At 34.5% G+C, this 16,223-nt stretch overlaps 1 protein-coding gene across 1 annotated transcript; it reads left to right on the top strand.

Moving 5' to 3' along the window:
* Positions 1–10,675: 10,675 nt before the first annotated feature.
* Positions 10,676–14,268, top strand: LOC133860444 (receptor-like protein EIX1). The gene is made up of 4 exons (XM_062296052.1): positions 10,676–11,816; positions 12,336–12,481; positions 12,568–13,753; positions 14,240–14,268. The coding sequence occupies exons 1-4, from the start codon at positions 10,676–10,678 to the stop codon at positions 14,266–14,268; spliced, it is 2,502 nt and encodes an 833-aa protein (XP_062152036.1).
* Positions 14,269–16,223: the final 1,955 nt, after the last annotated feature.

Genomic DNA, 16,223 nt, shown 5'->3' with positions numbered 1-16,223 from the left:
GGGAGTATTTTTTAGTGTTTTCATCAAATTAGCTCACCAAAACAGCTAAAAAGCTATTCTGATGAGGCTACTAGGAATGCTTATATATGGTGGCCGGCTTGCAAATTTGAAGAGCTCCCCTTAATTTGTTAGTTGGGGGGCTGAACGTTTATATGACATTAGGTATGTTTGGTAAACAATTTTGTAGTTGAATTTTTATTTCAAGAATAATAAAAGGTGATTGATGTGATATAAAGTAAAAAAAAAAATAACAAAAAAAAAATTTTAGTAGAATTTTTGTTTAAATGATATTAAAATGTGATTTATGTTATATAAAAAAATAAAAATGTTTTTAATGTGATTTTTTTTTTTTTAAAAAAAATAGAATGATTTGACAACGGTGGGATCGGACATCAAGGCCCTGTTTAATACCCCCTCCCCTCCTTCTTCCTCTTATTTTTACCTTTTCCAAAAAAACATCAACTCAAAACATTCTTAACCTTTTTTATTTTTTTACTTTTTATATCACATCAACAATTTTTTATTATTATTTAAATAAAAAAACCTACTACAATACAATTTTTTTTTTTACTTTTCTATAGAAATTCTTTTTATTTTATATCACATCAATCACTTTTTATTTACACTCAAAAAAAAAAAAAAAAATCGCCCATAAGAAAAGGGGAGGGAAGGGAAGTTACTAAACGGGCCCAAGTGAATTTTAATTAAAGTGATGATATTTGACTCTCAAGTCAATGACATTGAGCATTGACTCGTACATGCCAATGTGTTCTAAGTCAAGCAATAGGTTGTACGTGTTTAGGGTCCTCAAAAGTACTGTTTTTAGAGCATTCTCAATGGCTTATGTATTTTTCAATTTAGAATAGTTAATCAAAATCTATTTTATCTAGTTTAGCTAATGAATTTTAAATGCACTATACATCCGATTATCTATTCTTAACTCTATATTATTTTTTTATTATTTTTAATTTATTTATTTCATTATAGTATTTTTTTTCCGCGTGGGTCCCGCTTCATAACTCCACTATTTTACACACTTTCTCTTAGATCTCCACTATATATAAAGGAAGAAAAAAAAAAAAAAAAAAAAAAAAAAGGAAAAACGTGGAGTGGTGGAGGGAAAAAGGAAAAAAGCAAAGCTAAAAAAGTGGAGATGAAGAATAAAAAAAAATAGATATGTGAATAGTATAACTCTACTCGTAGAGTTTCACTATTTATGGAATTAAAAAAAATCTATTCTAGAGTTGGAATACATAAGCTGATTGAGTCTCTTTTTAATACTTTTGTTATCTATTCTAACTTAAAGTTACAAATAGATAATCCATTAAGAGTGCTCTTACGAAGAAATCAAGGAAGGGGGCACACATGATCATGATGACGTCAAAGACAACATTAATTGACAAAGGAAAAGTCCGAAGACCCGCCAAGTCAATTGTTATAGTCTTCTTATATTATTATCTTCTTTTTCTTTTTAATATAACATTTATTGCATTTACTCTTTTGGAAATCTTGCGTTTTATTGGATTCGAGCATGCGTGCCCAACTAATTGAGATCATTAACCAAAAAAATTAAAATTCACGAACAAAATAGAAGCTATATGTATATATATATATTAGAAATAAATTATATTTAGTTCCTAGATTTTCACGTGATTTTAATAGGTTTTCAATTACGACAATCGTGATCATGTCGGTTAATGCCTTCGTTTTTTATCTTTTGTTTTCAACTCTTAAGGCAAATACATTAATAAACAACTCAAAATTCAAAACACTTCTCATACACAACTCTTTTTATAAATCAGTATTATTGTTTTAAGAATATTTTGACAAAACATGTGTTTAGCTTTTGTAGAGGTGTGGCCGGCTATCTTACTTATTGTTGAGAACTAGTAACTGACGACACTTTATTCTGCTGCATTGCCCTTTGATCAAGGGGTCCTTGTAACTTTTCAACTTATTTCTTAATAAATAAGGTTGGGAAAGTTACTGTGATACTTTGAATTGATCGATTACCAAGTTAATCAATTTCAGGGGAGTTACATGTCCGGACGTTTTGTCAAGGCATAATGTTTCGTTCGCAAAGGTGTTCAGACAAAGCAAAGTCGTATTGGATCGAATGAAATTAATTTGATTGAATTTAAATTTAATTGAACAAATTTTGCGGTAGTGCAAATTAACTCTAGTCGACTTAAAACAAATAGCTTTGTCTTTCCATAGCCTATGTAAGGATCATAACCTATGACCTTCAGGGAGTTAGAGAGGCTATTTCATATTTGTTTTGGAGAGTTTTTTCTATGTTTTTGAGCCTAAATAGTGTCTAACCCTCTCCTCTATGTGCCAAAAGAAATTTATATCTTAAGAGCTTTGATTGCCTATTCTCTTGAATTGTTTCATTTAAACCACATAGTTCGCCATCAACAACAACTTGAAGTCTACCGATGGGTCGATAAGGTGACCAAGGAGAAGAATTGTCCAAAAAACATCTAAAGTTGCTGTGGTAGGAGGCAAGTGGGAGTGCTTGTCAACTACAAATGTCTAAACCGTTACAAGGCTGGTTGTAAGTGCATGTGTTCTCCCTGTATTACGAATTCTTCTTATTATTAGTTTCTTGGGTTTGACTGTCCCATAATAGTTTTACATTTGATGTGTTATTCAAAGAGTTTCTACTTTGTCATCAAAATCTATGAGTTGATGCGCATGTAGTGAATGTTTATCTTTATATTTGTTATGGTTTGTTATTTTGATATATTGTGGTGCATATTTGGAATTTGCTATTAATTATTGCTACACACGACCTAGTCATCTCTTCCATGTGATTGTTTGGGATCTAAAAGTTGTTTTTCACTCAGAGATGAAAGGAGAGATGCTTAGGAAAAGTTTAGATTGTGGAAAGAACGACTCAGAAGTAATAAAAAAGAGAAATCAGTTTTCATATTTTACGGTACATCTCTCATTCATTCATTTTTTATTTTTTATTTTTGTTCAAATCAACCATTAAATTTGTAATTTAAAAAAAAAAGAAAAAAAAGAAGATGAATTGAGTTAGCTAGATGGAAGATGTACGATAAAATAGAATATGAAAAATATTAAAATGCTGAAGAAAGAGAAAGATTGTCTTAACCAATATTGAAAGAGAATTTATTTGTATTGTTTGATACTTTAATGAATAATGACTATTGTCCAAGCATCAGTACATGCAGAACATGAAGCAAGAGTAGACTGACTTTTCGTCGGCTCACTTATTCTACAAATATATGACATCAAAGTAGATAGTTTCACAGCAAGGAAACTTAATTAGGAAAGGAAAAACACACAACATTAACAGCAAAAGCCATCACTAGGATATTCCCGAAGCCATTATTCTTCACCATTACGGCCTCTTCACATAAGAAACTTAATTAATATATCATCTGATAGCAACGTACGTACACCTTCATTATGGAAACGGCGGTGGCTTAAAAGGAGCAGCTGGATAACCAGGGATTTCCGGTGACGGCCCTGGCTTACTAACAGGCACGCAAGCCCTAGGAGGTTTTGAATAGCTGCCACAGTTGCGAACAGGGGGTAGACCTGCCGAAGTTTCAGATAATTCTCGAGCTTTTGTCGGGGAAGGAAGAAGAATCATGGAAGCCAAAAGAAGGCATACTACAAAGAAGGCCCTCATAATTTGGAGATAGATAGATCAGCAAATGTGTGAGCTTTACCTTCTGTCATCTGCGCTTATTTATAGTCGATTTTGGGGCGTGTCCACGCGCAAGCAGTGTTGTTTATGCGAGCGTGAGAGGAATTAGAGATTCTAATTTGACCATTTCATTATACATGCATGTTAAAAGATCGATAGAGTCGGGTCAGTCAGTCAGCAGAGAAAAAGCCAAAATGATTGAAAAGGAACACAGAAAAATCATATGCCAAAACCCCACCTTGATGCTGAAAAACAGAGGAAATTTCATTGCAAAGGCACCGGCGGCCAGTTCTGTATATATATGTGTGCCTTCCTCGTAATTACATATAATAGCAATGTGTTTGCGAAATATAATCACAACCAAAGAATACTTATCGATCATCTTCAAGCAAGGGAAATAATAAATAAGGACGTCATTTTTAATTAAGGGAATTAATTAATACTAGCATTCTTGATTTTAGAAGATGTAATCTTTTATATTTTATCCAAGGGTGACTAGCTAGGCTAGGATGTCATAGTTGTTTATTGGAATTTGGAAGACTTCTATATTTAATTTTATAATTTTGAGAAATTTCTAGAATATGATATTATTTAGTTTTTATAAATATTTAATTTAGACAAAATTCAGTCTTCTATGATAGTATTTATATGATTTTTTCTTTTCTTTTTTTAGAGTTTTCTTTCATTATACATGGCTGTTCACTAAATGACAAAGGACTCTGTTTGGCTGTTCACTAAATGAAAGTGAAAGATAAAAACAAAAAAGAATCGATGTTAGGATGTCTGTTAGGGAGATTAAAACATGATTTGTAATCAGTGTTTTGGTGGGTATTTTTTATTAGAAAATAAAGAGAAGGAGATGGATGTCTGTAATGGAAGAGGGAGAGAACACGAAGGTAAACAAAGGACTACATTGTTTTACTGATTTCACACATCTTCTGATTACAAGATAGTCTAATATATAGACTTAACAAAAGGGTAAAGACCACAGTACAAAGAGATAAATTAAAGGTTAAACAAGTGGAGTTATGGGTTGAGTATGGTGTGGTCTTCTGATCTGATCTGGGCAGCATGGAGAGGAATGGTTGCTGCAGTGGAGTGGCTGATGACTTGTTGCAGAGGTGCTTGTTGTGCTGCAGAGGATGGTGTGGGCTTTGCTGATAACTTGCTGCGTACTCTAATATTTTTTGTTTTCGGTTTGAAAAATTATTATGGCATTACATAAAGGTGAAAACTGTTTTTGTGTTTGTGTTTATCTTTTTGCTTCATTTTCGAAGTAGAAAATTGAGAAAGAAAATTTTCTTTAGACTTGTATGCATTGAATCTGGTACTGATGCTGGTGTAAAGTGTTCCGGAGATTCGATGATATAAGGGGCTGTAGGTGTCCTTCAGGACTGAACCCTTTTTCCTGTACAAATTGCATGGGGGCAGTACATGATTCCGTAAGGGATTTGGCAATGATACTGCCGTGCATATTGGGTAATGGATATTACCCAATTAAATTTGGAATTGAGACCTTCAACTCCAAAGACTTCAAGCAGAGGCGGCTACCACTTGAAGACTGCATAGTATTCAATTTGTCTTCCTATTTTTCATCGAGTCGACTGCATGAACTTCACTTTTTCAAGTCGTGCATACAAAGCCACAGTTGCACGAATACACGTGGCAGATAACTGGCCACGTTATTAGGATTGGTGAAGCATCCTTATTAGAGGTATCTTATAACTTACGCCTAATTGTTTTCCAGGTACATATTAATAGAATATAAATTCTCTTTATTTGCTGGCTAAATCAGGAAGTCTCAACTAATTTTCTAACTATTCTTCCCGTCAAGGAATAAAAATCAACTCTAATTTTACTCATATTTGCTCATTATTGATTATTATTATTATTTTTTTACAAAAAAAAAAGGTTTCTTCTTTTCAAATGAAAACAAGTAGTGCCAGATGGACCACCCTCACTTTCTTCGTCGAAGCATCATTTCTTGCCCTCAAATCCAGTTAACCCCCTTCGATCTCCACTTTTCCTTATTTCTTTTCTTGTTCGTTCTTATTCTCTTATTGAATTTGCCTAGTTTTTTTTTTTAAAAAAAAAGAAGAAAAAAAAGAAAGAGATTTTATCGCATTTTTTCTTAAGACCTTTATGCTTTGACTTCATTTTTGCAGGTCATGAACATCAAGACATTGCTTACATCAGTAGAGATTCCTAGTGGCAAGCCGGCCAAATTTTAATGATGGATATTGATTGGTTCACTCTGTTTGGAAATTGGGACGTCCAAGTCCAACGACTTGATCAACAGAGGCGGCAACGCCTACCTCTTGATATTATTGGTTGAAGCATGGACTGCAGAGTCTCTCGTATTTGTCTTGTCTTCCTATTTATCATCGACTCGACCTTTATGCATTGACTTTACTAGTTCAAGTCATGCATTCAAAGGCACGTGGAATTTGTCATATCAAATTCATTGGTGAACCATTTAGTACTGCAGAGTCTCGTATTTTTGTCTTTCTATTTAGCATCGAGACATCGACTTGAAGAAACTTTTCTGTCTTCTACGTCAGGAGGAATATTCCTCACCTCAATTACTTAAAAGGGTCTCATATATGGACTGTGCTCTCACCTTTTGAAGTTAACAACTCATTTTCGCAATATTTTCTTTTCGTTGTAAAATGGCAACGGTTATGGATAGGAAGACCAGCTGGTGAGAAATTCAAAACTGTGCTATTTGTGAAACATATATGTGAGACCTACTCTTTTGACACGTGTTAATAGATTAGTCTTATGTTTTACTATATCTTCTTCAGCCACAACTTTAATGGATGTAGACCTATTCCTGTCCTGAATCGTTTTTACTCATCGAATTAGAAGAAGAAGAAAAAAAGGTTTCTTCTTCAACTAAAAACAAGTAGTGTTAGCTGGACCGCCTTCAGTTTCTTCATCGAAGCATAATTTCTTGACCCCCCTCCCCACTTTTCCATTTATGCATTGACTTCATTTTTGCAGGTCATGAACATATTGTTTATCCATAGCAACTACCATTAGTGTTCACTCATTCTCATGGAAATCGAAAAACCCTTATCCGCAGAAAAAGAAAAAGAGATGAAGCCCTCATGACCTTCAAACACGTACGGCATCATAGATAAAATCAACTCTCCTATTGGACTGGTACTGAAGAGTGTTGTATGTGGTATGAAATTGGCTGTGAAATGTTATCCAGATCCATGAAAATTTTAATTTGAAGGGTCAAAATTGGGTGAACTAATAAGTGGTTATTTACTGGAATTGTAACGTCTTAAATAGTTGGACCTAAGTTTAAATGGTTTCAAAAGATAATCATTTTCCAAGTCATACATACATGCAACTCCATGTGAGGTGGAGAGGATTCTTGCCTCAACTCCGAACACTTTCAACAGAGGCGGCTACTGATTAAGGGAACTTAGAAGAGGTCAAGTCTTGGCCGTTTGTGCTTATTTCTCCCATGGAATTCAAAACAAATATTTTATTGACTTCACTTTTCCAAGTCATGCATAAGAAAGTCACGGTTTACACCAATATTATTGGGTAACGGATGTTAGTGGGGCAAGGGTCACTTAAAGACATGCTTTTATGCATCGAGACCTTTACACCCATTGACTTCACTTTTCCAAGTCAAGCATAACAAAGTCTGTTAGATAGAAGTAGAAAGAAAACTGAATAACGATTCATCTTCGTACGGTGCTTGACAAATTTGCTTTTTTTAATAAATTATTTGTCTTTACCAGAAATAGTATGCAAAAAATTTCAGTAAATATTTCTCCAAAATACAATGGAACCCAAAAAACTTTTATTGTTTAGTTGTGCTTTACACAAATGAAAACTAAACCCGAATAACCTTAGATTTTTTTATTATAGCAATGGACAAAGACTCAAAATTTAAAGTGTAGATGATATCAGAAACGATAATAGAAGATGAGAGAAAATTGTTCTATATATTTAATAGCTGGACTGTAGTTACTTCTATATTGTGTTGAATATTAGTTATTTAATAACTTCTAATTCAACCATCATAAACTGTTAATTTAACAGTCATAAATCGCTATTTTAACTGATACTTAATTCTGACCATTAGATCAAATAACTATCAATGATTATTTAATAATAATCATTAGATCATAATTATTTAATCTCAACCATTAGATCAAAGTTGATATGACCTTACAATTTACTTTAGTGATAGTCCAGTATATCCAACTATTGAATCTACCTAAGAAGCATCCTACAGTCTAGATCAAATCACCAGATCGAATGATCCTAACCGTCTAAAATTTAATGTTCATGATTAGATCGCTCCGAGTTTCAATGCTTCATGTCCAGTGCGCCACTAATTAAGGCGCCACTAGGGCCTTACAGCCTACTACCACGCGCATGTGGGCGTCTGGTGCTTCGTATCGTACTAAATTATAGACATAAGTGCATACATCCAAGCTTTACTTTAAATGTTTAAAGTGTAGTTGGCTTTAAAAATGTCATGTCAGCACATAAGGATGTTTGGAGGACCTAGTAGATGCTATAGCATTTCTCATGCATAAAGTCACTTGAAATGCGTGTGAGATGAATGATTTTAATGCCTTGAATAGTGAGTGGTTAGAAAATAATGAAAGTGTATAAGAATATAATAATTCAAATTTGAATAAGACTTGAATAGGTAAATAAAGAGAAAACACTGGAAACTTATAAATATGAGAAATGCTACATGTACTTAAATTTTTACAAATAAAGCCTTAATAAGATGATGCGGAACTTATTCATTGGTACCCGTAGCATTTATTTATATTAATTGTTTAGATCATCTCCAATGAATAAACTATACATCAATTAGGAAGGCTTCATTTATAAAAGTTTAAGTACATGTAGCATTTCTCAAGATGATAGGAGTTTATAATTGAATTGAATAAAATATTTTGAAAACTTTACATTTTCTTAACATTTTTTTTTCCTCATTTCATTTTGAACGTTGGAGTACTTGTGTAGCATAATTTCTATCTTTTTAACGTTTGGAATAAATTATATATTATTAGCATTAAATGGTAAAGCAATTCATGTCTTTTGCAAATGATCTAATTGACAGTTGAGATCAGAATTTATTGTTGTCATTTAAATTCTTATTGGAATTTTGGTTTTTCAATGCTCATCACATTTCCCAAAAAACTCTACCCACAACATATTGAATATTATTACTATTTTCATTTTGTCCATTATTTTCAATAATAGAACATTTATAGTTGGAAAATTGGTTTTATTTAAGAACGTCTTTAATATTATTTGATTCTCTTATTTAATATTATCAATTTTTTAAGACTTATTTCAATAATGGAATGTTGGAGAATTAAATGATATTAATGTATTTTTAATTGATTATTAATATAATTAGGGGCCTTAATTAAAAAATAATGACTATAATTAAGCCTTCAAATATTTTTTTTTATAAAAAAAAAAATCCTTATTAATATTCATTAATTAGGGCCTTATTTAATTGAAGGCCAATCGTTTAACTTTTTAATTGGTAGAGTCGAACCTGCTTTCAAACAAGGATCCAGCTTGTATGCTGTTAAAAAAATCACAGCATATATGCTGTTAAAAATGAAGGGACCAGATTTAAGAGCAGCAAATTTAAAGAAAACATTGGGATGTGTTCAAGCCGCAGAACGCACAAGTTAAATCGACAACTTTGAATCTGATCCATTCAACACAGAGGCGACTACCACTTGAAGACTGCAGAATGCAGAGTCTTGAAGTTGTCTTACTATTTACCATCGAGTCGACTGCATTGGACTTCACTTTTCCAAGTCATGCTTACAAAGCCGAGTAATGATTCATCATTATCCAAAGATACCACTTTTTATCATGTTATTTATGTGGCATGGTGGTTCTCTACTTAAAAAATAAATAAATAAAACTCAAAAGGTAGTAGAAGACCACATTGCCACATATACAATGTGGTGAAAAGTGATATCTTTAGGTGGTGGTGAATCATTACTCTACAAAGCTACGGTTACACGAATGCATGTGGCGGACAGCTGGCCAAGTTATTATGATTGGTGAAGCATGTACTACGTACCCTTCGGGCCTTCAGATTAGAGGTATCTTTTCAAATTGTTTTTCAGGTACATAGCAATAGAATATAACTACTCTTTATTTACAAGCTAAATTAGGAACCCCTAAACTAATTTTCTTAATTATTCCTCCGGTCGAGGAATACAAATTAACTCTTATTTTATCAATATTTGCTCATTATTGAATTTTTTTTTTTTTTTTTTTTTTTTTTTTTTTTTTTTTTTTTTTTTTTAATGTTTCTTCTGCAAATAATAAAAAAAAAGTAGTGTTAGATGGACCTACTTCACTTTCTTCATCGAAGCATCATTTATTGACCTCAAATCCACTTAACCCCCTCTCCAATTTTCCCTTCTTTATTATTATTATTATTATTTTTAACATTTATGCAATGAACATCATGTACGTCATTGCTTAAATCAGTGGAGATTCCTAGTGGCAAGCCCACCAAGTTTAATGATGGATATTGATTGGTTCAGTCTGTTTGGAAATTGAGACCTCCAAGTCCAAAGACTTCAACAGAGGCGGCTACCTCTTGTATACCTTGATATATATTATTGGTTGAAGCATGGACTGCAGAGTCTCTCGTATTTGTCTTGTCTTCCTATTTATTATCGACTCGACCTTTATGCATTGACTTCACTTGTTCAAGTCATGCATTCAAAGGCACGTGGAATTTGTCATATCAGATTCATTGGTGAACCATTTAGTACTGCAGAGTCTCGTATTTTTGTCTTTCTATTTAGCATCAAGACATCGACGTACTTGAAGAAACTTTTCTGTCTTCTACGTCAGGAGGAATATTCCTCACCTCAATTACTTAAAAGGGTCTCATATATGTACGGTGCTCTCACCTTTTGAAGATAACAACTCATTTTCGCAATATTTTCTTTTCGTTGTACAATGGCAACAGTTATGGACAGGAAGACCAATTTTGTGGTGGTCCTTGTGCATTGCTATCTTTCCTTCGCTACTATCATATGCATGTTTACATATGCTCGTGGAAATACAAATGTGCTTTGCAGAGAAAGAGAAAGAGAAGCCCTCCTCACCTTCAAACAAGGTATCATAGACCGTTCGAACCAGCTCTCATCTTGGATTGGCCACGAGTGTTGTGTGTGGAAAGGAATTGGTTGTGACAACATAACTGGGCATGTCATCCATCTAAATCTTAGAAATCCATATGATAGTGGTACTGCACCTGAAGCTTTTAGCCAGTCACAGTTGGGTGGGGTGATAAGTGATTCTCTCTTGGAATTAAAGCATCTTCGCTATCTGGACCTAAGTGAGAATCATTTTGCAGATTCCCATATTCCAAGCTTCTTTGGTTACCTTGGGAATTTAAGATATCTAAGTTTATCTTGTGCGGGTTTCGTGGGTACAATTCCTCATCAGCTGGCAAATCTCTCCAACTTGCATTATCTTGGCATTCAAGGTTCCCTCCTGCACGTTGATAACCTTGAATGGTTATCTCATCTTTCTTTGTTGGAATTCCTCGACATGAGTTTCGTCAATCTTAGTAAAGCATCTAACTGGTTACAGGTGATGAACTTGCTCCCTTCTCTATCACAATTACTCTTGTCTAGTTGTGAACTTGATAAGTATGATCCTATTCCTTATGTTAATTTTTCATCTCTCTCTGTGCTTGATCTTTCAGTCAATTACAACCTCTCTTCCACAATACTTAACTTGTTATGCAATATAAGTACTCTTGAAAGACTTGAGTTTGCATATAATAACATTCAAGGTGTACTTCCTAGTGCCATTGGATCCCTTTCCCAACTGATATCTCTTGACCTGTCAAACAATGGCCTTGAAGGAAAATTACCAAGATCCTTGGGAAATTTGTGTAATCTGCAAAATTTGGATTTATCTCACAACAAACTTGGGGGAGGCGTGTATGAACTCTTGGGAAATTCTTCCCTTTCCCAACTGATATATCTTGACCTGTCAAACAATGGCCTTGAAGGAAAATTGCCAAGATCCTTGGGAAATTTGTGTAATCTGCAACATTTGGATTTATCTCACAACAAACTTGGGGGAGGTGTGTATGAACTCTTGGGAAATTCTTCTGCATGCACAGTAAAAAATATGGAGTTTTTAGATTTGTCTTGGAATCGACTTTTAGATACTTTCCCTAATCAATTGGGAAAGAATAAAAAACTGTCTCTTCTTTTTCTTGACTCCAGCATGCTTTCTGGTCCGATTCCCGTGTCTATAGAAAATCTATCTTCATTGAGGATACTTTCTGTCTCTCACAATAAATTAAATGGAACAATTCCTGTAAGTCTTGGACATCTTTCAAATCTTGAAGAGTTATACATCTCTGACAATTTTTTAGAGAGTTTTGTTTCTGACGTGCATTTTTCCAACCTAACAAATTTGAAAATACTTGAAGCCTCTTCAAACTTGTTGACTTTGCAAGTAAGTTTTAATTGGGTTCCTCCTTTTCAACTTCAAATTTTAGAGATGGAATCATGGACACTAGGGTCACGATTTCCTGCATGGCTTCAATCACAAAAAGATCTTCAAGTTTTAAATTTGTCTAATACAAGCATTTCAGGTGTTATCCCTTCTTGGTTTTGGAGCCTCTGTTCCCAATTTCTTGTTCTGGATCTTTCTCATAACCAAATTCGTGGCAGTATTCCAAGTTTATCTTGTAGAGGATCAATCTTTCTTGGTTCACAGGACCCATTCCGCGATGCTTTGGTAAACTCATTTCGTGGATCTTTCTTGGTTTAGATCTTTCCAATAACTCATTTCGTGGATCTCTTTCTCCCTTCGTTTGTGAACAGAATGATATAATGAGAGATCTGTATTTTCTTGATCTTTCAAAAAATCTTTTGTCTGGAGAAGTTCCTGACTGTTGGATGAACTATTCTCTATTAATGGTGTTAAACTTGGGGAGCAATAATCTAACAGGAAATATACCGAGTTCCTTGGGTTCTCTCTCTATGCTTGAGTTTCTAACCTTGAACAAAAACAATCTGTTTGGACATTTGCCATTGTCCCTACAAAATTGCACACTCCTAAAGATTGTAGATCTAAGAGAGAATCATTTGTCTGGTAGCTTGTCCATTTGGTCGGGAAATAGTTCAGCCAATCTGAGGGTTCTCGTGCTTCGCTCAAACAAGTTTTATGGCAGTATCCCTCATGAGTTCTGTCACCTTAAATCGCTTCAAATCATGGATCTGGCACAAAACAAATTCACAGGACCCATTCCGCGATGCTTTGGTAATTTGAGCGCCATGGTGGGACAAAACCCTGATATTATCGATAAGGGCAATTTTTCCTTAAAAGAGGCACTATATGGAGAACCAGTATTGTTGGTAACAAAGGGAATAGAGTATGAGTATAGAGAGACACTTGCTCTCGTCACAAGCATGGACCTCTCGAGAAACAATTTGATTGGAGAAATCCCCGATGAACTCACAAGTCTTTCCGGCCTACGATTTTTGAACTTGTCCAATAATCAACTTCATGGAAAGATTCCTGAGAAGATCAATGCCATGATATCATTGGAGTCTCTCGATGTCTCGATGAATCAACTCACAGGTGCAATACCTCAAAGTATGGCAAGTTTAACATGCTTGAATCATCTAAACTTATCATACAACAACTTCTCTGGTAGAATTCCCTCCAGCACACAGCTTCAGAGCTTTAGTGCACTCTGTTTCATTGGGAACGACCATGATCTTTGTGGACCTCCACTTACTTCTAGCTGCGTTGGAGATGGCCCATCCCTTGAGACAACACCAAATGTTGACGATGAAGGCAGAGAGGACAGTGGCTGGATCGACTTGAAGTGGTTTTATATGAGCATGCCATTTGGATTTGTAGTGGGGTTTTGGGGTGTATTTGGTCCATTAGCATTCAACAAGGCTTGGAGATGGGCTTTCTTTAAGTTTTTGGATGACATGAAGAATAAATTCTTCAACGGTGTTCGAAAGAGTGAAAAAACGCAAGACCATGCGCTCGAATGTTGGACAAAGAGAATTGTTGTTTTTATTCAATAAAGCATTGTTATCCTTTGGTTGTACTTTCTATTTTATGCAAAACTCTTGTTCTGTTTCAATATTACACTACTTTGTTAGAATGTTCTCACTCTTGATAGAGGCATTTTCTATTTTTATTTTCTGTAGAATTCTTGTTGTGGTCTAATATTGTACAAAGATAACTTTATATTTTTGGAGATACCTTTATCTCCTTTTGCCAACCTGAGGAGATATAGCCGCAAGGGTATACATGTACATGTGGGTGAATATTAACCGTCCGCATCCACACATGTGAATGCGGATAGCAAAAATCACTATCCGCAAGTACGGATGCAAATAATAGTTTTAGGGTATGTGAATGCGGATAATAACCGCATCCGAATACCCTTTATATATATATATATATATATATATATATATATATATATAAAGATGTAATATTTAGATAATTTATGTTCTTTTATGTTTGCAGGCTTTATTGTTATGCTTATTGAATCATGAATAATAAAACATAGGGGGTTTCTTGTGAGCATTAATTACCATGAATATTTTGAAGTTGTATCCATCATCCCATTTTTTTCTCAGTTTTACATAGTTTTTGTGTTGCATATATTTTCAAAACAAGCCCAAAAGACTAAAAATTGGTCAAAATTATTTTTAAAAGCGTTTAAAATAAGCTCATTATCTATTTGCAGATAGCGGATAATAACTGCACTTAATAACCACAATAGACGCGCAGATACGGATAATAAAAATGCGATATCCACATTTTGCGGATGCAGGTGCATATATCGCAAATAACCACGCGGATATTCACATATACACCCTTAAATATAGGCATTTAAAAAATAATTTATGCAGAGATTTATCATACAAATTTACCCCCCCCCCCCCCCCCCCCCCCCCCTTTTTTTTTGCAGGCCACATATGTATATCTATAATCTATATCATTAACATGTCATTTGAAATGATAAATATTAATATAAAAAGTATTAATTATTTTTAATTAAAAAATACTAGTTAATATATATATATATATATATCCTAAAATTTTGAGAAAGATTTATGGAGATTAAAAAAAAATGAAAGAAAAATCCACTATAGGTTTCTACAATTCTACTTTCTACTTTCTAGACGGCCTCCAATATCAAAAGCTGGTTCACACAGTCCAACTGTCCAAGAGGAGTCCTTCTACACATGAGTCTCTCATCCTCCCTTCATCCTCCTTTGATAATAAAAAAATTGATTTTTATTAAAAAACTGTCTCTGATGTGACATCAAAGACAACTTTTTCCTTAAAATCAATTTTTTTTAAAGAAAAGAGGGTGATGAAGGGAGGATGAGAGACTCATCTTTAGCATTTCCCGTCCAAGAGTGAACCAAAGCCAGCCTTGTTCGAAGCAGCCTACGCAGTCCTCACTCACTATCGCGACCGTTATTAGAACATTCACAATAATAGTTTTCTTTTGAGAGGAATGCTAGACATCCAAACACTTTTTTTCAGAATTTGGTTCTAAACTGATGTGTCACAATCATATGAGATCTATCATTTTGGAAAGTGTGCCACAATTTCATAGGATAGTGACACATCAGTTTGGAACCAAATTCTGGAAAAAAGTGTTGGGATGTCTAGCATTTCTCCCGACCGATAGATTAATACCTATGGGTGGTTTTTTGTTTTTTTTACATTTTCACTATATGTAAAGAAGGAAATTGGCTATTGTTAGAGGATAAGATATCCTCTGCAAAAGACTCTCAAGACAGGCATGAAAATAAGCCTACAACAGCCCCTCCTTATTTCTAAAATGGTATATCAGAGCTTGTTGGCTAACGCCTTACGATCTTGTTTCTCTTCTTCCTTTGGCTGCAGCACAGCCCGTGTGAGCATAGCTCACACAGCTCACACGGGCAGTGCCTTGAGGAAGCTCCACAAGAGTTTTCCTTACTCTTTACTCTCTTTCAGCACTATTATCAAGCACCTCATCTTCACCAAAAACACCCACACTTCAACAACCAGAACCAGAAAAATCCACCCACGAACTCTTATGTCTTCATCCTAAACTCTATCTCCCAGTTTCTATAGCAAAAATGATGCCCAGTCCGACTCATCTCAATCTTCCATAAACGTCAGTTCCTTTTCTTCTTGAAGCTTCTCTGCACCTTTTATCAAACACCTCATCTTCACCTCTGTTTCCCTTTCTCTTTGCTCTCTCTCAGAACTTTTATCAAACACCTCAACTTCACATGATATCCACAGAGCCAGTTCTCCAAAAATCTCCCTTCTCTTCAACGAGATGCTCTGCTCACTACAGTCACTCTTCCACCCCCAGAGCCAAAAATAAACCCATCTCTTTTGGTGTGCAAGTCTTACCAATCTTAGACCGTCTCAATTGCCCTTGTTTTCTTCTTTATCAGTAGCTACAGTTCCCTTTTTGGGTCTCACCTCTGCCACGTCT

The sequence above is a fragment of the Alnus glutinosa genome, chromosome 2 (genome assembly GCF_958979055.1).
Source record: "Alnus glutinosa chromosome 2, dhAlnGlut1.1, whole genome shotgun sequence".
Classification (NCBI taxonomy): domain Eukaryota; kingdom Viridiplantae; phylum Streptophyta; class Magnoliopsida; order Fagales; family Betulaceae; genus Alnus; species Alnus glutinosa.
Note: the sequence above shows the minus strand (reverse complement) of the source record. Positions and strands in the feature narration are given on the sequence as shown.